A 22,586-nucleotide genomic window follows, 5' to 3' on the forward strand; every position below is an offset into this window, starting at 1 on the left:
TTCCCCTCATCCCCTCTGCCCCCACTCTACTCAGGGCACACTTTCCTGCTTGATCTTTGTCCCCTCTCCCCTTCTCTCCCATCTCCCAGTGCGTTCTTTGTAACCTCTCTGGAAAGCTATCCAGATCCTCTTCAGCTGTATGAACCTCCCCCTCCTTAAGTTCCCAAAGTACTGCCATCTCCACTCCTCTAATGACGCTAATTCCCTTTGCCTGTGTGAGACCTAGGTGCACACGGTCTTGCCTTGCATGCTCATTCGAGCTCTTTGAACTCAAGGAATTAAATGGCAGGCACTTCCGTGATGGAACGGGCAGCCTTTGAGAGGACACATGTCCAGAACCAACTCCATTCCTCATCACCCTTACTTGGAAGATGTCCAGGTGACAAAAATTGTACTTTTCCTGCAATGGGAGAGATTTTGTCTTAATGAGGGGCCAGGTTTTCTTCAAAAAGTCAAAACAAACAAACATCAACAATAAGCAAACCCCAAAACAAAGGCTGTTGGTTATCCACAGAGGGTTTATTTCCACTTTAGTCCCCTGACGGGAGAAACGGAGTGCAGAGGAAACTTACAGAGGAGTGAAGCTTGTGATATAAAATATACAAAATACAGTATCTTCTACATGCACTGTTCATACACATAGGAGTGTGCTTCCAGGACCCGACTGGAAAAGTGGACGCTTCCCAATTGCTCCCTTGGAATCCCTCTCAGGGCTTCTTCTTTCTCTGATGGAGGGTCCCCAGGAGAGCGAGCCTGGGGAGAAGGAGGATGATCAGCCCCGTGAGGGCCAGGGAGAGGCTGCTGGCATTGGAAGCACCGAACGCTGGAGCTGGAAGGACCCCGAGGGGGATCTGATGCCTTCCTTTTACAGATGGGGAAACTGAGGCCCAGAGAGGGAAAGTGACTTGTCAAAGGTTACACAGCCAGTTGGGGGCAGAGCTGGGGCTAGAACCCAGGACTCCGGGCTCTCCCTCTCTTCTCACTGTCTTTCACGGGCAAGTCCCTGCTTCTCTTGGCTCTGGCTCCTGGAAACTGGAGGACTGGATCTCTCTGGACATCCACGCTGGGTGTGTTCTCTGTAGAGCTCAGACCGCAGACACGCTGGGCAGTCTGGTGGGATCGGGTCACTCCTGTGTCCTGAGCCCTCCTTCTTCTGTTTCCCTGTCCAGAGGCACAGCGGAGCATGGTGTGAGCCTTCTCTTTCTCCAAACAATCCAGTTGAGTCTTCACCCCCGAGGCTGAGGCTCAGGTAGCCTTTTCAGATGACACATTTCAAGGCTGGAAGTTTGCTTCGTGCTCGCCTGGAGTGTCAGGTGGGGACACCCCTGTGGTCAGCTGGTATTCGGGAGTGACGTATGGGTCCCAGTGATGTGTTCTGAGTTGTCGGTAGGAATTTAAAGGGGTTGGGGAGTCTCCCGCTGCCCTTCTCCTCCCCCCAGTCACCACAGAGCTCCCCAGCTTTCTCTTTGTCCTTTGAAATTCCTTCAACAGGGAACAGAAGGGATAAGGCTTGGACTGCAAGAAGTTTTGGGAGAGAAAACCCAGGGACAAAAGTACCACAAGGCATTACACTCGGAGAGAGGGGCCTTGAGGTGTCATCCCTGTCTCCCCAAACCTGAGGAGTTTTCTGCTAGAACGTACCCAGAGGGCAAAGCTGGGAGAATACACAGACTTAGCTCAAGGCAAGGAAACATTTTCTAACAGTCAGGTCCAAGCTCAGTTACGCCAAGAGTGAGACCAGGACCACTGGGTTTGACAAATGACTAGGAGTGAACGAGGCCCCTGGGGTAAGCACTCGGGAGAGGAGTAGGGGGGTACTGGCCCCAGTCTAGCTCCCTCACTGTACTGCGGGGAGAAGGAGGCCTGGAGAGGGGAGGGGACTCGCCCGGGGCCAGCGACCCAGGTCTCCTGTGCAGGGCCTTTTTCCTGTACCACACTGCTGCCTCTCAGGGTCCCAGGGGCTGTCTTGGGAGGGTGGGAGCAGCGTGGTCCATCCCACCGGTCACGTGAGTAACATGGAGCGTGCCGTGTTTGGGAGCGTGCGGTGCAGCCTCGCTCGGGCTGGCCAGGGCAGGCGCCCCAAGGACGTCAGGCAGCTCACCGCTCCACCTGGAGCTCCCCCAGGCCCCGCGGGGAGCCTATCTGCCCCCACACCCAGTCCACGTAGTTGGAGACCTTGGTGTAGACCCCGTACACCTGCTTGCTGCCACATTCTTCGGGGCCCCCCCAGGACACCAGGCCTTGGGCCACCCAGCGCTGGCTCGAGTCGTCGAGGACGACAAAGGCGCCGCCGCTGTCCCCCAGGCACGTGTCCTTGCCACCCTCGTAGTAGCCGGCACAGAACATGTTCTCTGTGACGCTGTAGTTGCCTGACCGGGACTCGTAGCTAGTCTTGCACTCGGCGTGCGGCACCACGGGTAACTTGACGTACTGCAGGACATCTGACAAGGTCCGCGTGCCACTGCTGATGATCTCGTCCACCGTCACGTTAGGATTGGAGATGCCCCAACCAGCTACCAGCCCCAGCATGTGGGGTGCCGGGCCTTCGGGCTCGGGCCGCGGCAGGCACACGGGCATGATGTGAGGCCCCAGGGGCACGGGCTCCCGCAGCTGCACCAGAGCGATGTCGTGGTTGTAGTTCTGGATGTCGAAGTCCGGGTGGAGCACCACTCGGGCGGCCGAGCTGTTGACAGCCTCCGATTTGTCCCGCACGTCGTGCAGGCCCAGGTAGACGGTGACGTGCTCCTTGGAGACCGGTGTCACCGTGTTGTCTCGGCGCTGGGAGCGCAGCACGTGGGCTGCCGTGAGGATCCAGGACTCAGAGAGCAGGGCCCCGCTCCCAAACCACTTGTCATTGGGCACCCTTGAGGTGTCCTCCACCACGATCAGGGCCTGCCATGGGAAGAGGCCGGGCTCTGCATTCCGGCCCCCGATGATCCGCTTGACCAGGTTTGGCAGGGAGCGGGAGGGCTGACCACACACTGTAAGGAGAAGGAGGGGGTGGGGACAAGAGACAGAGACGGGTCAGGTCAGCCAGGTGGAAAGACCCTCTGAAAGAAATGCACATCTCACCCACTGTAGATTATGCCACCACGGACCCTACTCTACATAACAGAGCCATGCTAGCCTGGGGAAGCTCCGAGTGGGGTCATCTTTGGCCTAAGTCTTTCTAGTCTGGCCCATCTGTAGTTGGACCCTTCTGTAGCCAGGGCCGTCTATGGACCAGACCTTTTTATATGTGGGCCTTCACCATCCTGAACCATTCCAGCCAAGATCACTTGTGGCCTGGATCATCTTTAGCCAGGACTATCTCTAGCAGTGGTCACTTTGCCCCTTTCTTCCCTAGAAAGCCATCTCAGAACCCAGATGTGGTCCATGCTGTAGGTACTTAGAAAACTTCTGAAAACCACAGGTCAATGGCTTTGAGAGACGGAAGGAAATTAAAATACTGTCTAGCAGGTCACAGCAAACACTGGACCGGGAACTGAGACACCTGGGGCCTTGAACTGGCTTTTCTCTCCTCTGTCCTGTGTTACTCTGGGTAAGGAAATTTCCTTCTCTGGATTTCAATTTTTGATCTGCTAAATAAGGCAGTTGGTCAATATGATCTCCAAGGATCCTTTAAATTCCAAATTCCTTTGATTTTTATTTCATTTGCCCTGGTCACCCCCGTTTTATAGGTGAGTAGAACTCTCCAGAGGTTAAATGACTAGCCCAAAGTCACATTGCTATTAAGTTGAGTAGCAGGGCTTAACTAGATTCTAAGATGAATGTCTTATCCCTGTATCCCACAGTGCCTCATTACATATAAAGATTTTCTTCTCTGGCCTAAAGGACACATGATGTGAAGGGATGCCCAGGGCATCCAAGGTTAGGGAAAGGTGGCATAATCTACAAGCAATGATGCATAGGCTCTGCTCTACCCATCATTGCACCCGGGAACCCTGTAGTACCTTCAGGGAAAGAAGAAAGGTCTGATCAAACTTCGTTCTACCGAGTTGTACCCCGAGCATGCACACGCACCACCAGCCTCCTGTAGCCAAACACCTTTGGCCCATGAGCAGAGGGTCTTCAGAACCAGCCCCCCGCTGCCTAAGAACAAGCTCCCAAGGGCCCCTCCCAGCAGGGCGCTTAGGTCTGGGGGCTAAGCCTGGTATGAGCGTGGACCTCCTCCTGGTTGCAAATTGCCAGGCTACACCCCTTGGCCTGGAGTACTTTCAGCAGTCCTTTAAAGACCAAGGAGCATTTGAGTTTTCTTGGCAACTTTGAGAGGTCAGGCTTCCAGCAACCTAATGCTTTTCAGATGCTCTTCTTCTGGATGCCAAATGCTTCTTACGTGATCCTGAGGCACCCTGCTGTTCACCCCAGGCCAGACGTGAGCTGGTTTTTGCTAACTGTCTGTGGCAGGCCTTTCAGAGCTGAAGGCCAGACTCCCAATTATAAGCAGCAGCCTACAAAGTGACTTCTCCAGGCAGGTCTGTGACTGGCCCTGCAAAACAGCTCATTGAGTGCTCATAGGCCCTCATCTGGTGAGGGACATGTCTGTGGCTCAGTCCATGGTCACAGCAAAGCCAGCACTGAATGGTGCCTTTTTCCCACGAAGGTGCCAGTGGCATACTCCAGGTCACAGAGTGTCTGAGCGGGGGAAGCTTGGAGAACAGCTAATTTACAGATGGAAAACTTGAGGTTCAAAGAAGGCAAGTGACATACTCAAAGTCATTAGTGGCAGAGCCAGAAATGGAGCCTGTTTCTTTGGACTCTGGCTTCATTTTTTCCCACTAAAGTCTGTTTTTCTTCTTGATATGCTCTTGTCCTTTCAAGAGGTTGAATGATGCAGCAAGCCTTTGAGAGTGCTCATTGAAATGGGGCCATTCTTTTAGGCTGCTACCGTTCTCCATCCAGTCTTTCCTGAGGCAAAGGATTCACCTTGAAATACTAGAGCTTCAGCTGTGCTGAAGTCAGATTTGGGCTCTAGAAGACTGGAGGTACTGAGGGAGGGCCCTAAAAACAGAAATGTGATATTCGAGAATTCTGGGTTCATGAGGATGGCACAGTCATGAATGGCTCAGCATTGCTTGTGTTGACATCAAAAGTCTTGGGTCCATCTTCCAGTTCTGCCTCTAACTTTTTGTAGGTAACCCTGGATGAATCATTACACCTCCCTGATCCTTAGTTTTCTCATGTGTAAAATAAGGGGCAAATAATATTTTCTTAACAGTTTCCTTGGAAAGGTGGGATATTATGATGTCAGATGAAATGGCTTTCTCCATTCTGGCTTGCCTTTGGGTTCAATCTCCGTGTTTTAGCAGGGGAGAATTTAGAATTCTCTGGCCTGGTCCAATGATACACGATGTTCTGCTCAATACCAGGTGTTAAAAGAATTTCATGACTCATTGTATCCAAGATGCTTTGTATGAATCTAGAGGACGATGACCATTAAGAGTCATAGAATGTCAGGGATCACCTGGTCCTGCTCCCTCGCTTCTGAGGTATGAAATCCTAGCCCCAGAGAGGTGAGGTTACCTACCAAAGCTTGCAATTAGGAAAAGACAACAGCGGGACCAAGACCCGGGCCCATGACTCCCAGCTCAGTGCCTCCTCCCCTTCTAGACACCGCAACATGGCTGCCCGGGATGGAATCCACCTGCAGTGCCGTTTTCTTTGGCCCCCCTAGTATTTTAGCAAAATGGGGGTTTGGCCTCCAGTTTGCCAGAGCTCCACCATTCCCCATCTTCTCTGAGGCTTCTCCAGCCGTGGCCCCTGGGTGTGCTCCTGGCTAAGCCTACCTGAGATGATGGGGATCAGCGGAGTGTGGACGGGTTGGCCTTTCCCCTGTTTCAGCTCCTCACGAATTCTTTGTGTTCTTTCTTAGACTTAAAGCCCTCTTAAGTGAAGTCTTCCTAACCAGTCCCCATCCCTTTACTCCCAGACAACTACATGCAGGAATTTCTTCCTTCTCTGGGAACTCGTAGCAGCTGTGATGGCCAGGGACATTTCCTATTACCACAACGTTCTTTGTTCATTTTAAAGTGGGGTCAGTAGACAGGCTTGGGGGAGGTAGCAGTCACTAAGACTTGAGCGCATTGCTCTTTGGAAGAACTTGTTGCTCTGTCCTATGGTCATTTGGTATTTGTCTGATTTCCACCTCCTCTGAAACACAGTGAGTGCTTGAGGACAAGGTGTCTACTTTCTCACTTTTCCTGGTGCACAGCCAGTGCAAACACCAACTGTGTGGGATGAAAAACCTGGTGGGAAGGGCGCAGAACTGCAGAGAGAAGAGGCAAGAAGGCTCCTGGTGTGACAGAACAGGTTGAACATAGAGGCTGGTTGGTTTGAGAAGATGTGAGGCTAGGCTTTTCTGACCTTTGACCTTCTGACGTTATCTCTTAAAAATCAATCGAAGCATCATGACCCCCCCCACCCCTTACTCCATTAACAGCCAGAGCACCTGTGGCCCGAGGGCCTGGCGTGGGAGACCTTGAGGCAGAGAACTTGAGGGTGAGGTACCTGGCAGGCAGGTGGGCTGGCTTCTCCCCAGGACTTCATTCATCCAGACTCCTTGGGCAGAACACGTATATACATCTGGGAGAGGGAGAAAAGGTTGAAGAAGAAGGAGAACATAGGTGATTTATAACACATGGAAAATAGATCCCGGTTTTTAACTCCTCTGTTGTGGATCATTGCAAGTCTTCCAAAGAGTCTTTCTGATGCCGTTCTCTTTGAGCCAGTCCTGTCTGCAACTTGAAGCATCTTTCTAAACTGGGAATCGTTTCATCTCTGCTCAAAATCACAATAGCTCCCCACTGGCCTCAAAAATAAACAGGATGCTCTTCAGTACGGTGTCCAAGGCTCTGAGCAATCTGACTCCTGCCTGTCAGGGCCCCGCCCAGCCCCTGGAAGGCACCTCTCATCATTAGTCACACAGCTCTCTGTGGTGCACTTCCCGTGCCCCCGCTTCTCCACTTAACAAACCCTTTCATAAACCACACTTGTGCCCACCATCTCATGAGGCTTACGCTAGCTCTGTGAGCGCTACCACTATTCCCTTTCTGGAAGGAGGACTTGGAGGCTTTGAGAAATTAGGAGAATTTTCTTAGTGCTAGTCTGTGGTGGAAGCAGAACTGACTGGCCTTCACATCTCCTTGAGGGTTCCTTCTCTGCCAGAGGTTGTATGTCTGTGTGGGTACGGGGATGTCATGCAGCCTAACTCAGTGTGCAGGCCTGAGGCAGGGAGAGGTGAGGCACGTCTCCAAGGGTTTCTCTTCCCAATTCCTCCCAAACCACGACCAACAGACTGGCTGTTTCAGCCCCCAGCCTAACCCTGAGACCTGGAGCGTGCGAGGAGGGAGTGGGCTGGTTTAGCGTGGAAGGCTCACCTGTGATACTGTGCAGCATCTTGTAGTAGGGCTGCTGGCAGGAGTATCTGATCTCAGATTTGTATGTGGTAAGGTTGTTTCTGGTGGAAAATGTGACCAGCCCGTTTTCCAGCTCTGCCGGGGCTCCACAGTCCACAACTGAGAGAGAAGAGAGTGAGACCCCTCAATCACCCCTTCCTCTTCTTCTTGGGGCCATCTGGTGCATGTCTCATACGATGTGCAGCTTGTACACTGCACACAACTCCAGAGAGCAACGTTATAGGCTATGCAAATGGTGGCCCTGCATTTGGGGTCTCTCCCATCTATGAGTACTGTGTGGTCAACTCACCTGGCCTGGTGTCAATTCCAGGGCAGGGGCAGGTCTGCTGAGATTCAAGCAGATCCCAGTCTTCTCCCCACCAGGGCCCTTTCCTTGACTTCCAGTTCTATTGTGCAATCCTCTTATCCTCTTCTGTCCAAGCATGAAGCCCATGTCTCAGTGAGAAAATTCTGGCTCACATGAACCAAAGAACCTTCAGTTCTTCCAGACCCAACCACATGCTGAGTAAGAGCAATTATTGTGCTCACTTTGGAGCTTGGCATAAAAACAAACAAACAAAAAGAAACCCAGCTCCTGCATGAGTACACAGCCGCACCCTGCTGGCTCTCTGCAGGCACAGAAGGCAGAAGGGGGGTCAGGAGGGACCAACTTTTAGTCTTCACCTACTCATTTTCTCTGGTTGTCGGTGGCTGGACGTTGGGGCTGGCTGAAGGGCAAGACCAAAGATGCCTGCTCCTCGGAGGTGGTCTTAGGAGAGCTTGCCAGTCCAGCCAAGTCTTAGGGGAGGCGCCAGCACAAGTCTGCCAGGAGCCAGGTCGGGGGCTGAGGACCCAATTTGTCTATGTCTCTTCAGGGGCCTTTGTTAGAAGATGGTGCTCATTTCTAAGGAAATCCTCATCTTAGTTCAAACAGCCTCTGCCAGAATTGAAGCATCCCAGAGGACTGAGAACTTCGCAGGTGGAAAGGAACCTGAAGTCAGGCAACCTAGAACATGATCTTTACCTACAGATGAGCCCAGAGGGGAGACTTGACTGGTCTAAGGTCACAGAGTGAGTTGCAGTCAGAGAACTAGACCTGACCTTAAACTCAGTGTTTTTTTAAGTAAACCAGACTCACGGTCCTTAGGATCTGTTTTCTAGTGACAGCGGCCTGTAATCAATATTAGCTGGGTAATGGTGGACATTAGCTGTCCATCTTCTGATAATTTCAGAGGATCATATTCTAAAGCCAGAGTTTCCCTCCTCCTGAATTTTACCTGGTCACCTCGGGAAACAGAGATAGGGGCAATTTACCTCTGAGACGCTATTCAGAAGTTGTGATTTTTAAATTTGGGACTCCAAATTTATACTTTTGATTGAACAGAGAGTTATCTAACTGAAAATACAGAGGATTCTCTAAGACCCTTCAGGGTGGAGGAGAGGGATGAAGCATGGGAGTAAAAGCAGGTAGGTACCTCCTGTCTACAAGGAAGGCAAATGCCAAGAGAACTGGCTAGTGTTGTTTCCTGGCCTCCAATCCCCCTGGACAAATCGCTCCCATTTGTTTTGATCTCCCAAAGTTAGAGACACCCTTCTACTCTGAGGAGAAAGCATGTAAGGGTCAGCACTATGATAACAAGAGGCAATACTATTTACTATCTAAAGCTATAAACAATTTTAAAAGTATTTTCCTGCAGAGTCTCTAAGCAGATTTTTCTTCCTTTTTCAGGAAATACCATTGATTAGTGCCTGGATCTTTGTATTACTCTTGAGTCCCTTAACTTCGGTCTAGCAATTTATTTTGCCCAAATTATCCTCAAGACCTAATACCTAGTTCTGGGTGGAGGATTCCAGGGTCAGTCGTAGACATGGCTAGGTGGTCAGGCCATTGAGAGCCTGTACGCAGCCAGCACCGGTACAGAGAGATTGTCTGGACGGAGGGCCTGCTTTCACTTTACTCCAGAGAAGTAACTTTGCCCGCTGATGAAGCTGGTTTTACAACCAGACACAGGGGGTGACAGATAGTGGAAAATAGAGGGTCATTTCAGCTTGGGTATAGTGAGTGGGGAAGAGGTGAACCTTTTCCCCAAGTCTACACTGGCAGGCAAAGAGCCATGTGTCTCTGGGACCTAGAGACAGCTTCCCTTTCGGAAGGCCCTTTGAGTTCTGCCTGCCACAATCCAAGATGCTAGATCCAGACCCTGCTTCCTCAGTTAGTCCATCTTCTTTGCTTGGGAAAGGGTCTCATCATCTTCTCTAAAGTGTGTCTGGCCACTTCCACACTCTGGGATCAAAACGCTCTTTCTTTCCCCTTTCCTCTGGCCTCCCATTCTCATCAGTCTCTGGGTTGGGTTGTGCCACCCACACCCTGTCTCCACTGTCACACTTCCTGCCATTTACTTTCCTTCAGACATGTCTTTCTTGACCTGCCGCCCTGAGGATACATTGACACAGTCTTGGGGCTTCCTAGGGAACCACACACAATCAGCTCACCTGGCCCTCAGGTCCCAGGGATGCCCCTGACCTGCCCCACCCCACTTTCATCTTCGTCTCTCCTGTGGTGCCCTTGCACTCCAGCGTCACACACCCCTCACTGTGCTGCTGCTTTCCCTACACAGGAAATCCTGTGGTTCATGCTCTGGCCGCCCTCCAGGCCTTGATCGAACATCGCTGCTTCTGGAAAGGCTTTTCTCATTCTTCTAATTGGATAGGGCTGCTTCCTCATTTCTCCTTGCATGGCCCTTTATTCACTGCTCTCTGAGGCATGTATCTTAAGTTGCCTGGTACTGCAATTATTTGGGTTTATATCATATCTTCTGTCTAAATTACGATCCCCTCTCTCACATTGAGTACAAGACCTGTTATACTTTGTGGTCTTAAAAATATTGATTCAACTGATGCTTATCTTTAGTGATTGCCCCATCTCCTCTCTCAAGGGTACCCTTGACCTAGGATGGTGCTGCAGTCTCCGGACCATTCATTGTCCGACTTTGCAGGATTCTGCTTTCATCAAGAGGCCATTCAATCAGCAAATAGACTGAGCAGTCACAATGTAATGCAGGGGTGCTCTGATATGTCTACCCAGATTTTGTTCAGGCTGAAGCAGAGATTCCCACCCTCCACAGCCCTTTCTTTCTCATTATTTATGACCCATTGATGTCCCATGGCACCAGAGCTGAGGACTGCTGCTTTCAAGCGTGATACCTATCTTTTGAAAAACTTTAATTAGGGAATTTTCAGAAATGCAAAGTTTGTAAACCCCAGAGGAAAGATCTTCTGATGATGGAATTTCAGCCCTGTGTTAGGTATAGGTGGAAGAGAAACTCCTGGGCATGAGAATAGGTCTAGGTTTCCTAAAAATCCATGCCATATGAGTTATTGTTAGTTTCACCTACTCATGGTTGTTAAGAAAGTAGCAATGGGGACAAATATTAAAGTCATAAAGCCACAGGCATTCTGGCCCATTTAAACTTGAAGTGTGGAGTGGAAATCAGGGCCCACTTTGACCTGGTCCACCTAAGACCATGTGAATGTCTCTAGAATGAAAGCCATTTTTCCTTTGAGAAGAGTATAGTCCACTTAGAAGTGCTAAAAAAAGAAAAATCCCCCATTATCTTTTCATTATCTTTTCAGCATAATGTTTGTATGATGGGTGAACCCTCAAAAGGAGAGTTGTTATATACGCCGCGGTTTCAGCTGCTTAGGCCTGTGTTGCCTTGTTCAGCATCCATTCTAATCCGCACTGAAATGGGAAATGGAGTGTTGGCAGGATGGGGAGGGATGGAGGAGCTCTGGGACCCAGGGGTCTTGTGAGTGGTCCATTCCCGGATGTCTGCACTGTGTGGGGTCCCGCCATTCACTCTGCCACTTGCTCTGACTCAGGTTCGCTCTCCACATCCATTTCCGTTTCTGCCACCATGATGAAGATCAAAGAGGGGTCAGGAGGTAAAGAGAAAGGAAGCAGAGAGAAGGAGGGAGAGAGAAAAAGAAGAGAAAGAAAAATTAGCAAGCAAAGCAGAAACAGTTTCTGCAGGAAATACAGAAATCACTCCACCAGAATCGATTAAGAATGCATAGTGTAGGTACAGCCAGTGTGAAGGACAGCTTGGGATTGTGGAATGCGTACCATTCTGAGAATTTGCACAGTCATAAATCCTGGCTCATGGCAATGATAACATTCTGCCCATGGAGCAAGCTTTGCATTCATCTGGTCCAAACCCTCATTTGGCAGATGGCATCAGAGTGGAGCAGGACTTGTTTGGGGTCACCCAGCAGGGCCAGAACCACAGCCCATAACTCCCACTTCCTGTTTTGGTGCAAGTTTCTTCACTGCACACGCACACTTCCTGTCTGTTCCCAACCCCTTTCCCCACAGTCCCTGGGGACTCACAACTTCTCAGTCTTTTTTGTCTTTTTTGCATCTCGCCTAGGACGCAGCACATGCCTGGGACAAAAGTACTCAATAAGTACCTACTCAGTGAACAAGCAGAGATGCCGGGTGTGTCTGAGTGGGGAGTCTAATAGTCCTGACTCAGGCTATGCTGGGAGAACCAGGCCATACTAGGGAGGAAAAATTCCTCTTTTCTTTAGTACAAAATGACAGCATACCTTTGTATACTAGCATACGTCACATAAAAGAGCACCAGCAGATACATTAGTGCCTTACTCTATCAATAAAAAGTGTGTGTTTCATCAGGGACAAAAAATTATTACCAACGTTTCCTACTTTCCAAGAGTATGAATGAGAGAAACCAAACCTCTTCCTATGAGGGGGTTGGGTAGGGGAAAGAAACAAGCTTTTACTGAGCTTTTACTTATTCCTGGTGCTCCATGGGTGTGATACGTACATTAACTCAGTCCACAGAACAATAAAGAATGCAGGAAACTCAGGCCAAATGAGTCTCACTCAACTGCTCATGCCTATTTAACTGGTGGAGCCTGGCTTTGAATCTAGAACTTCCTGTCTTCAAAGCAACATTCTGTCCTCTCTACCCCTCATCCTCTGCCTTGTCCTTCAGAGCACCTCCTTGTCCTGTTCTGCAAAGTGCTTCACCCAGAACTTAGTCACAGCACCACACACGAGCCACGTGTTGGAGGAGGTGGCAGAGGTGTGTGTTGGCATTTAGTTCTTCAATGCCTGGGCCTTGTCTTTTCCATCTGAAGTCCCTGTGGACCTCTGCACAGGCGTCCAGTAAATGTCTGTTGAGACCTTTTGTTGCAGCCATAAAGTGCACCCATTTCCCACACTGGGCTCCAGCCTCTTCATCATATAGAAAAGAAAATTGAAAACAAGCACTTTCTGCTCCAAAATTATGCCTGGGATTTGCCTCAAGGGAGCACCACCCTGACAGTGTCCCCTTGGGGCAGTGGGAGTGGATCTGCCTGCCTACTGGACCCGAGCCATTTAGTAGAAGGGAAGAGGACAACACTCTAAAGTTTATATGAGGTCATGAAATGGGGCTGGGCAGGACCCACCCTAATTCTTGACTTCTCACCTCTCCATTCGAAAATATATCCTCCTTCCCTCCCTCCCTCTTTTCTCCTTCCCTCTCTGTCGTCAGGCCTCCTCTCATCACCGTTGCCACAGATAAGTTTTCTAAAATTGTGATCCTTACAAGTCTTGCATTGAAATCACCTGGTTAGGGGCAGAGGGCGTGGTGGTTGGTGATTTGTATTTTTACAAAGCTCACTAGGCGATTTATATGGATTACATTATTTCCGAGCCAGTGGGATATATTCTAGAATGTTAAAGCTAATCCAAAATCTTTATAGCTGAGGTGAAGGATCTTGTCCCTGGTCACAGCGTGGGTTAGGAGCAGAGCCAAGGCAAGAACTCTGGGTCCCAAGAACCAGTGCAGAACTGGACCCCCTGCTTCACGTAGGTTCACTGTGTTGACCACACAGCCCTTCCTGCACAGCCCCAGCTCATGAGCTGTCCCAGGAGACAGTGGATATAGCTGATGGCCACGTAAAGACTGGCAAGGTCACTGGGCTCTGGGCACCAGTGCCAAAATAGTTTCCTGAGTTAGCAATTGCCAGAGCTAGTTTCGAACCTGGAAACAAACTATTCCTTTAGCAAATTTGGCAACCTGTATGCAGGCAGAGGTAAAATTAGCATTTAGAAAACAAACTGGGACCCACAAGGTCCTTTTGGAATACTAACATCTTATTGCTGAAAGAAACATTAATAAACTTTTGTCCAACCCCGATGGGTCTGTGGAATTCCCCCCTAACGCGCTCAGAGTGTATCTGCCAGGATTCCCCCCTTGTGTGGGCTCTGCTCGGATCCCACCCGTGCTGGGGAGCTCATGATCCTTATAATCAACGGATGGTGTGTTCTTACTTTTACAGGTGGGAATCTTGTTACTCCATGTCCCATCCTTCAGACACTCGATCTGGAACGTGTCCATCTCCACATTATCCTGGGAAGAAACATGAAGAAGGTATGGGAAGAAGGAGGAGGGGTGGGGTTTGTGGGTTTTCCCCAGTGAAAGCAGCTCGAACAGCAAAGGTGGCTGCCCTCCCCTGAGCTTTCCCAACCATGGGCCTCCAAGGGCTTGAAGCTAAGGGGAAGACAGATACTGAATTCCTATCCCCCCGCTCCTACGCTGGAGACAGGCCAGGACTGCGTGCAAGAAGGGGTCCGGGAGGCTGTCCCTGAAGGGAAACCTGGACCCGTGACTCCTTCAGAGCAGCGGCTCTCACACCTGAGTGAGCAGCAGTACCCCTGAGTCCCCGAGGGCTTTTGCACAGGTCCCTGGGCCCTTCTGAGTCAGTGGGTCTGGCCTGGGGACCACAGCCTTGCATTTCTAACAAGTGATGTGCTGATGCCGTGGGGTCCTCACTTGGATTATCGTTCTCCGAGAGCAGCGGTCCACTAGCTTGGCTCACATCAGACTCACCCGGGCAACTTAACAGAGAACAGTCACTGGGCCCCGCCCCAGAGATTCTGCTTGAATTGATCTCAGGTGGGGTTGGGAGGTGATTTTTTTTTTGTTGTTGTTGTTGTTGTTTTTAAGTTAACCATGGGGTTCCTAGGAGAACGACTGTTTCAGAGAGCAAGCAATGCCCACCTGCCACCTTTAAAATGTCTACTTCTATCCCAGGTTCCCCCCAGAAGCCTGACAAACTTTGTTAATGTTGTTTGTACTGGTTATCGGGCTGAATGGATTTGATGTTTTGCTCTGACTTTTGTGTCACTTTCAGAAATGAGAGTCTGGGACACACACTTTGAATTTTTAGAAGACTGGAAATTCTGATGCAGTTTGGAGGTTTATGGAGAAGCTAGGAAATACTGTGGTGGGACCAGGACAAGCTCTAGAAGCCCATCTGCCCTGGGAGGCTCTGGAGAATTTCTCTGGCCCGGATGACCTCCCTCCCCCGGCAGGACCCTGTACCTTCAGCACTTGGTAGCCTGTGTCACAGCTGATGAGCACCTGGTCTTTGAAAAAGTACTTGGCTTGCAAGGGCTCGATTTTCCCATCGACAGGAGGCTGCAGCTTGGGGCACTCATTCCCTGGTGGGGAACAATGAAAGGAGAAGGTGAGAAAACAAAGAAAAGTCTGGTCACCAGAGGCCATTCCCTAGAATGCAAGGCCTGATGAAGGTGGAAAAGCCACACAAAAAACATACCCCCAGGCTATGGGGGCCTGGACCTACCAGGCCCTGAAGAAGGCTTACTTTGGAAACTTGAGCAGGTCACTTTCCAACATGGACCTCTATTTCCTCATTTGTAAAATGAAGTGGTTGGCCAGATGATTTCATCAAAACTCAGGGTTGGAAAAGACATTAAATGTCACTGAGTGCAACTCCTGTCTAATGTTTCCTTTACATCTTCTATAGTAGACCTCAGACATCTATTTGCATTCCTACAGGGACAGGGAGCTCGATATTTCCCAACCTGTATCTTTCATACTAGACTCCTCTGATTAAAGGAATAGAATTTTCATATTCAACTGAAATTTATACCCTTGTAATTTTTACTCAGTGGGCATAGTTTGCTCTTTTGGGCCACGCACGATGACCCCACTCTTTCTTCCCAAGACCATTCTTCAAAGTGTTAGAGAGACTGTGATTATATGCCCCTGAGCCCTCTCTTCAAAAGGCTAAATTGGATAGGATTCCTCTTTCCTGGACAAAGTCTCCTTTGTTAATATCCTCTTCCTGCCTCTCCCCACAAGCAGGCACTAAATGTGATGATGCAGGCAAGGCCAGGATAGTCTCTGAACTGGATTAGTCACACACAGCTGTGGTCTTGTCACTGATGTCTACCCCCTTCTTCCTCAAGTTACTGCAGGCCCGTTGGATCAAATACCTCCAGCAGGGTATGGACCAGGACTGGGTGCCCTGAGGTACTGGGGAATGAGGCCTGTGGGCTTTGTCAGTCTGGAGGACACATGGAGGCAAACGGCCATGGTGAAACATTTTGAGCTACAGACTCTCACCCAAATTCCTGCCCCAGACGTGAGGAGGGCTGGCACTGGAGGGGTCCTCCCCATGCCCAATGAATCACAGTGTGAAAGGGTGAAGTTCAGGAAACAGTTTTTTTTTTTTTTTAAATCTCCTCATGTGATTCTGAAGTGCAGCCAGTTTTGAAATCTACATCTAGTCCAAACCCACCATCATTGCTATCCTTGCGCCCATTTTACAGATGGGAAACTGAGTCAGCAAAGAGAATTTGCCTCGGTCCCAAGCTGCTCACTGGCAGAGTTGGGAGTTCTGCCACATCCCCAGAGGAGCCCCAGGCCTGCTCCCCCTCACCACCTGGCCACTGCCCCATGAGGTCTGAGCATGGGAGCCAAGTGTGACCCAGGAGGGGAGAGGCCGTGTTACCTGTTGCCCTGTACAACAGCCTCCAGCCCCGGTTCTCGCCTGAGTTGTCACTGCGGAACAGGATCTGGACGCTGTGGCTCTGGGTATTGATGGGTTCTGGGGCTTTCTCTCCACAGAAGGGCCCCAGAACTTTTGGACCGGTTTTAATCTGTGAGGGGCAAGACAGAGAAAAAGCAGGGTCACACCTGAGTGGCAGTGGCTGCTGCAGGGATTGTCTCTACACTGCACCCGGGGGTTTTCTGGAAGCTTCGATGTGAGCCCATGGTGTTCACTCACATTTTTAGTGGGCATTACCACTCACCAAAGGGTTCCATCACCACTCTCCCATTTACAATTTACAATGACCCTGGAAGTGGACAAGGCAGGCTAATAATCCTCTGCTCATAGATGAATATATTATGGCTCAGAAAGGAGCACAGCCCCGTCCACGTGCACAGGACAGAAAAGGCCTCTGCTCACAAAGACCCTGCAGCCTAGTTGGGGCAGACTAATAGATAATAAACAAAATAATTACAGGCTGTGGTAAGCATTATAAAAATAATCAGGATGATGTACATATATAATATAAATATATGCTATATGTTTATGATTTATGTAGTAAAATCTATGTAGTTTGTATAATTCATCATTAATATAATAGATAATAACTTTAAATAGGAAGTCAGGGAAGGCCTCTTTGAGGAGGTGACATTGGATTTGAAATATGTAGGATGAGAAGGAGCTTGTCATTGGAAGAGGAGGGAAGAATACTTTCCAGGCGGCAAAAACAACTTATATGGAGGTTGAGGCCAAAGGTGGGAAAGAGCCTGGCAAGTATCAAGAACAGGAAGGATTTGCATTTCTCTAATGATTAGTGATGCTGAGCATCCTTTCATGTGTTTGTTGGCAATCTGTACAAACAATAAATGCTGGAGAGGGTGTGGAGAAAAGGGAACCCTCCTGCACTGTTTGTGGGAATGTAAATTGATACAGCCACTATGGAGAACAGTATGGAGGTTCCTTAAAAAACTAAAAATGGAACTACCATATGACCCAGCAATCCCACTACTGGGTATATACCCTGAGAAAACCATAATTCAAAAAGAGTCATGTACCACAATGTTCATTGCAGCTCTATTTACAATAGCCAGGACATGGAAGCAACCTAAGTGTCCATCATCGGATGAATGGATAAAGAAGATGTGGCACATATATACAATGGAATATTACTCAGCCATAAAAAGAAACGAAATTGAGTTATTTGTAGTGAGGTGGATGGACCTAGAGTCTGTCATACAGAGTGAAGTAAGTCAGAAAGAGAAAAACAAATACCGTATGCTAACACATATATATGGAATCTAAAAAATAAAAAAGGTCATGAAGAACCTAGGGGCAGGACAGGAATAAAGATGCAGACCTACTAGAGAATAGACTTGAGGACACAGGGAGGAGGAAGGGTAAGTTGGGACGAAGTGAGAGTGGCATTGACATATATACACTATCAAATGTAAAATAGATAGCTAGTGGGAAGCAGCCGCATAGCACGGGGAGATCAGCTCGGTGCTTTGTGACCACCTAGAGGGGTGGGCTAGGGAGGGTGGGAGGGAGGGAGACGCAAGAGGGAGGGGATATGGGGATATATGTATACATATAGCTGATTCACTTTGTTATACAGCAGAAACTAACACACCATTGTAAAGCAATTATACTCCAATAAAGATGTTAAAAAAAATGAAAAATAAATAAATAAATAAAAGAACAGGAAGGAAGCCAGTGGGGCTGGAACAGAGGGAATGCCCCGGCTTGAGGTTGGAAAGGCAGGCAAGGACCATATTGTGTTGAGGAATTTATGTTTACTCCAAATACAATCTTGATGTAACCTGGCTTTCATAGAGTTTACCCTGGATTCTATGAGAGAGCAGACCGTGTAGAGCAAGAGTGGAAGCCAGCAAACCCGCCAGGTAGCTTTGCAGTTTACCGGAAGAGAGCAGGGTTTGGACTCAGATGGAGGCATCGGGGATGGAGAGAAGGGAAGACGCATTCTGGGCTGGTCCGGATTTCCCAGCTCCCAGGCCCGGTCCTGCCTATGCCTTTAACTCTTTCTCCTTCCACCTCTGAGGACCAGCACTCTTTAACCCTCATTTGATGAATTCTATAATCCTGGGTACATCTTCATCTTGCCAGCCTTACTGTGGCAAGGGGGAAAAGTGAAGCCCCAAGAGGTTACGTGCCTGGATAAGGCACATAGCATAGCTCCCAGGATATGATGTGTGGTAGACAGAGTTCTAAGATGGTCCCCGTGACCTTCACCCTGGTGTTCATGATGATGTTATGTTACCTGGCAGAAGGGATTTTGCAGGTGGGCAAATGGCTAGTTTGGGATCAGGGAAGATTCCTAGACTGGATCCAATTAAGCTGGTAGATGTTATTTTAAATAATTATTTTTAGGAAGAAATCTGCTTGGCCCCCTCTCCTGGAAGAAGGGAGGGCCAAGAATGTCAATTTTCCCAGTTCATCCAAGATTTTCCAGCATTTCCAGGGCTTATGCCCACTGTCTTCTTACCTTGATGTAGTCATAGGGGCAGGACACCTCAGGATGGTCCTCAATGTCGAAAATGTCCTCAAACTGCAGGCTGATCATGAAACCCTCCTCCAGCTCAATGGTGTAGAGGCATTCAGAGCTCTTAGGGTAAGGGCTGGGGAAGTCGGGGCTGGTGATCACGCCAGTCCTCTGCGTGAAGAGGTTGTCACTGCACTCCACTGTGGGAAACACACCGGAGCAAAGTGGCACACCACACCCACGGGCACAGCAACCCCTTTCTTATCTGCTACTGTACAAGTTTCCCAGTGGTCCTGAGAGGCAAGCGGGGAAGGAGTCATTATCCCCATTTTACAGATGGGGAAACTGAAGTTTAGTGAGAGGAAGTGATTTAACCAAGGTCACACACCCAGTAATTTGCAGAGTCAAGACTCAAAGGCAGTGAGTGTGATAAGCTTTCTTGTCAAATTCTCTGGTCTTCGTTGGGGGGCTGGAGGGGTCTGAGATGGAGTGGTCCGGGAGAAAGCCTGGTCTTCTTTTGTCCTGCTCTCCCCTCAGCCAAGGACTCCATGGGGTCTCTGCTCAAAGCCTTCCTTGATCCCTCATATAACACAGGACCTTCACACGTACCCTTACTCTCTGGCCCTGGTCTTGCTTTGTTTCTCTTCATGCTGCTGACCACTGCTTGCCAGTATGAAATATATTTGTCAGTTGATTTTCCTGTCTCCACTAGACTGTAAGTTCCCTGAGCTCAGGGATTCTGCTCTGTTCCTCACCACAGCTGCAACCCAGCACCCAGGGTCCTGGATCCTGGCCATGGCTGAGCCCTGCCAAGGCCCTGTTTTTTGCCACCGAACCATTGTCCTTGGGCTAACCCATCCTGGATCTGGCATGACAATTCTTCCTAAGCCTTTGTTTATCCTGCTTATTTGTAAACGAGAAAACTGTGGCCAGAAAGGGGGCGTGACTAACCTGAAGTCCCACAGCTATGAGCTGCAGAACAAGGTTTAGAGTCGTTTCTGAATCCCAAAGCTTTCATTTTCTACACCAACCACTTTCATGGGGAGAATATCGCCCCTAAGGGGGCCAAAACTGGTTCTTTTGGAGGGGGAGTTGTTATTTTTTTTATGCATAATACACAGATAGACATACAGTGCATAAGCATATATACAGTATGTCTGTAGTATTAAAATTTCATGGGTGAGGCAATTAGGAAGAGAATGTTTAAAAAGGCTCCTGGGGGCAGAAGTGAAAATGAAAAACAGGATTGGGAAACATTGCTCATTCTTAGCCCCTCTGTACTCAGCACATAGTAGATACTCAATAAATACTTACTGAATGAAAACCATGGAAAATACAACCTTCTTCAAGAAAACTCCTGTATGTGCTTGCTTTGTACTGATGGGCCCTATAGGGTTTTATCTGGAAGTAAGTAGAAGTTTTTGAAGGAGAAAGGAAAAAAATTCTTGTTTCCAGCCTTTCCTTCCTCCAATGATCCCTCACTCAGCTTCCAAGTGACCTTTCTAAAACACAGATCCTTACCTTGCAGTCATACTAATCTACTGGCAATTCCCCAAACATTCCAAATTCTGTCATGCTTCTGAATGTTTGCAGAAGCTGTTCTCTCTGCCTGGAGTGCCCTCCTTTCCTTGTTCTTTCTCCTTCATCAAGGGCACCATCTCTGAGAAGTGCTTGCTCACTTCTCTGTGCAGACTCAGGTCTGATGGTAACATGTCCACACTTCTTTTACAGCAGTTACTACATTTTACCATTTTCCTATGTGGCTATTACCTGCTAGCCAGGAGGTCCTCATGGAAAGTGGCTGAGTCCTCCTATTTCTCCACCCCTGCCTCAGCCTGGAGACTGTGGCAGAGAAGGCACATTGATGAGAGGTGAAAGCAAAGGGAGCTAGAAGGAATGGGACATTTTCTTGCCATCTCTGTCTTTGCCCCTCTCTTCCCTCTTCTTTCCCTTGCACTGAGGTTCTCTCTATCACAGAGGAACTTGAGGGGCCATGAAAGAGCAGGAAAAAAGGACCTGGTGGGTGAAGCCTAGTTCATGGTTCAGGACTGGGTTTTCCCTTGACTTGGGCAGTTACTTACAGTAGAAGGGGAAGTAGGGACTAAAGAGAAGAAATTCCTGCTGCCCAGGAAGAAAGACGGAGTAGAGGCTAGGGCTTCTGAAATGTGGTCCGCTGAGAACCTGAACCCGACTTCCAGGCTGGTGGGCATTTCAGCATCTTTATCCCTGTGGCCTCTGAGGCACAGCTCTCTGATTTCATTTTAAATCATTCCTACTGCATATCTGTCCTTCCTCTGAGCTTCCCCAATCTTATCGGAAAATACGGTGCATAATGGTGATGCACAGAATCACTGCTGGGCCCCACCTCGGCATGTCCTGTTGTCTGTGTGGAGGATGTAGCCGAAGCGGCAGGAGCAGTAGTAGCCGCCGATGTAGTTATGGCAGTAGTGGTCGCAGGACAGCTCCTCGTCCTCCCGCTCCGTGCACTCGTCCACATCTGCGGGGCAGGTAGAGCCTCTCAGTCAACCAGTTCATGTGTGACGGTGAAGACAACAGCCAACGTTTACAGAGCACTCAGTATGGGCCACTCACTGTGTTGGGTGGTTCCTGCATTCCCTCATTTAAGCCTCACCGAAGGCCCATAAGTAGCCATCACCTCCATTTACAAATGAGGAGACTTACCCAAGATCACAGAGAGCCTGGTTCAAACCCAGGCAACCTGACTCCTGGTGGTGCCACTGTTCTCTAACAGTTGTGATAATAGCAAGCAGGACCATTATGATCCCCTTTCTATAGATGATGAAACTGAGACTTAGAGCCATTAAAGAACTTACTCCAAGTCACACCAAGAGTTAAGTGGTGGAGTCAGCATTCAAATCGAGGTGGGCTGACTCTGGAATCCGGGCTCTTAACCTCTCCTCCATGCTGCTTCTCTCTTTCTAAGTCCCTATGGGGGTCAAGCCCTATCCTAGGCATTGGAAGTATAAGGATAAAAAGATGTATGTTCTCAACCCAGTTTAAAAATTGGAACATGTATTTCTTCCCAAAAGATACAGGAATGGCCATGAAGCACATGAAAATATGCTCAGCATCATTAGGCACCAGGGAAACGCAAATTAAAACCATAATGAAGCACCACTACATACCCCATGGAATGGTTAAACATTTTTTAATTGATAACATCAAACGTTGGTGAGGATAAGGAGCAGCCAGAACTCTCATACATTGGTGGAGAGACAAAATGGTGCAAACACTTTGGAAAAAGTTTGACAATTTCTTATAGAACTAAACATACACCTACCCTATGACTCAGCAATTCTGCTCCTAGATATATACCCAGCAGAAGTGAAAACATGTTTACAAAATGGCTTGTACAAAAAGGTTCATAGAAATTTTATTAATGAGAGCCAAAAAATGGATAGAACCCAGGTGTCCATCAATAGGAGAATGGATAAATAGATTGCAATATATTCATACAATGGAAAATTATTCTGCTAGGAAAAGAAACAATTACTGATGCATTGCAACAACATGAATGAATATCAAAAACTTTATGCTGAGTAAAAGAATCCTCACCTCACAAAATATATTCGGTATGTGTTCATTTATATGTAGTTTTACAAGTGGTAAAGCTAATCTATGGGGGAAAAAAAATCAGGACAGTTGTGGCCTCTAAAGGAGGTGGGATTAGGTTGCAATTGGGAAGGAGCACAAGGGAACTTTTTGGGTTAATGATAAAGCTCAACATCTTTTTAGGGGTTTGTGTTACACACAAATATAAATTTTTGAAAACTTAAATGTACTTAAGATTTGTGCATTTC

General features: G+C 48.6%; 1 protein-coding gene across 3 annotated transcripts in view; it reads right to left on the reverse strand.

The window, feature by feature from the left end:
* Positions 1 to 498: 498 nt before the first annotated feature.
* The window catches only part of MASP1 (MBL associated serine protease 1), a 47,907-nt gene continuing 25,819 nt past the window's right edge, over positions 499 to 22,586 (reverse strand). For 2 of the 3 annotated variants that reach the window (XM_068546430.1, XM_068546429.1), the window contains 8 exons: positions 21,131 to 21,262; positions 18,769 to 18,965; positions 16,227 to 16,374; positions 14,792 to 14,910; positions 13,738 to 13,816; positions 7,377 to 7,514; positions 6,508 to 6,582; positions 499 to 2,981 (listed from right to left, as the gene is read on the reverse strand). In XM_068546430.1, the coding sequence (XP_068402531.1) occupies positions 2,098 to 2,981; positions 6,508 to 6,582; positions 7,377 to 7,514; positions 13,738 to 13,816; positions 14,792 to 14,910; positions 16,227 to 16,374; positions 18,769 to 18,965; positions 21,131 to 21,262 (1,772 nt within the window). In that variant the 3' untranslated portion in view covers positions 499 to 2,097. Of the gene's footprint in view, positions 2,982 to 6,507; positions 6,583 to 7,376; positions 7,515 to 10,583; positions 11,304 to 13,737; positions 13,817 to 14,791; positions 14,911 to 16,226; positions 16,375 to 18,768; positions 18,966 to 21,130; positions 21,263 to 22,586 lie in introns of those variants that run through there. The other variant, XM_068546431.1, reaches the window with a different exon arrangement.

The sequence above is a fragment of the Eschrichtius robustus genome, chromosome 6 (assembly GCF_028021215.1).
Source record: "Eschrichtius robustus isolate mEscRob2 chromosome 6, mEscRob2.pri, whole genome shotgun sequence".
In the NCBI taxonomy this organism is placed as follows: Eukaryota; Metazoa; Chordata; class Mammalia; order Artiodactyla; family Eschrichtiidae; genus Eschrichtius; species Eschrichtius robustus.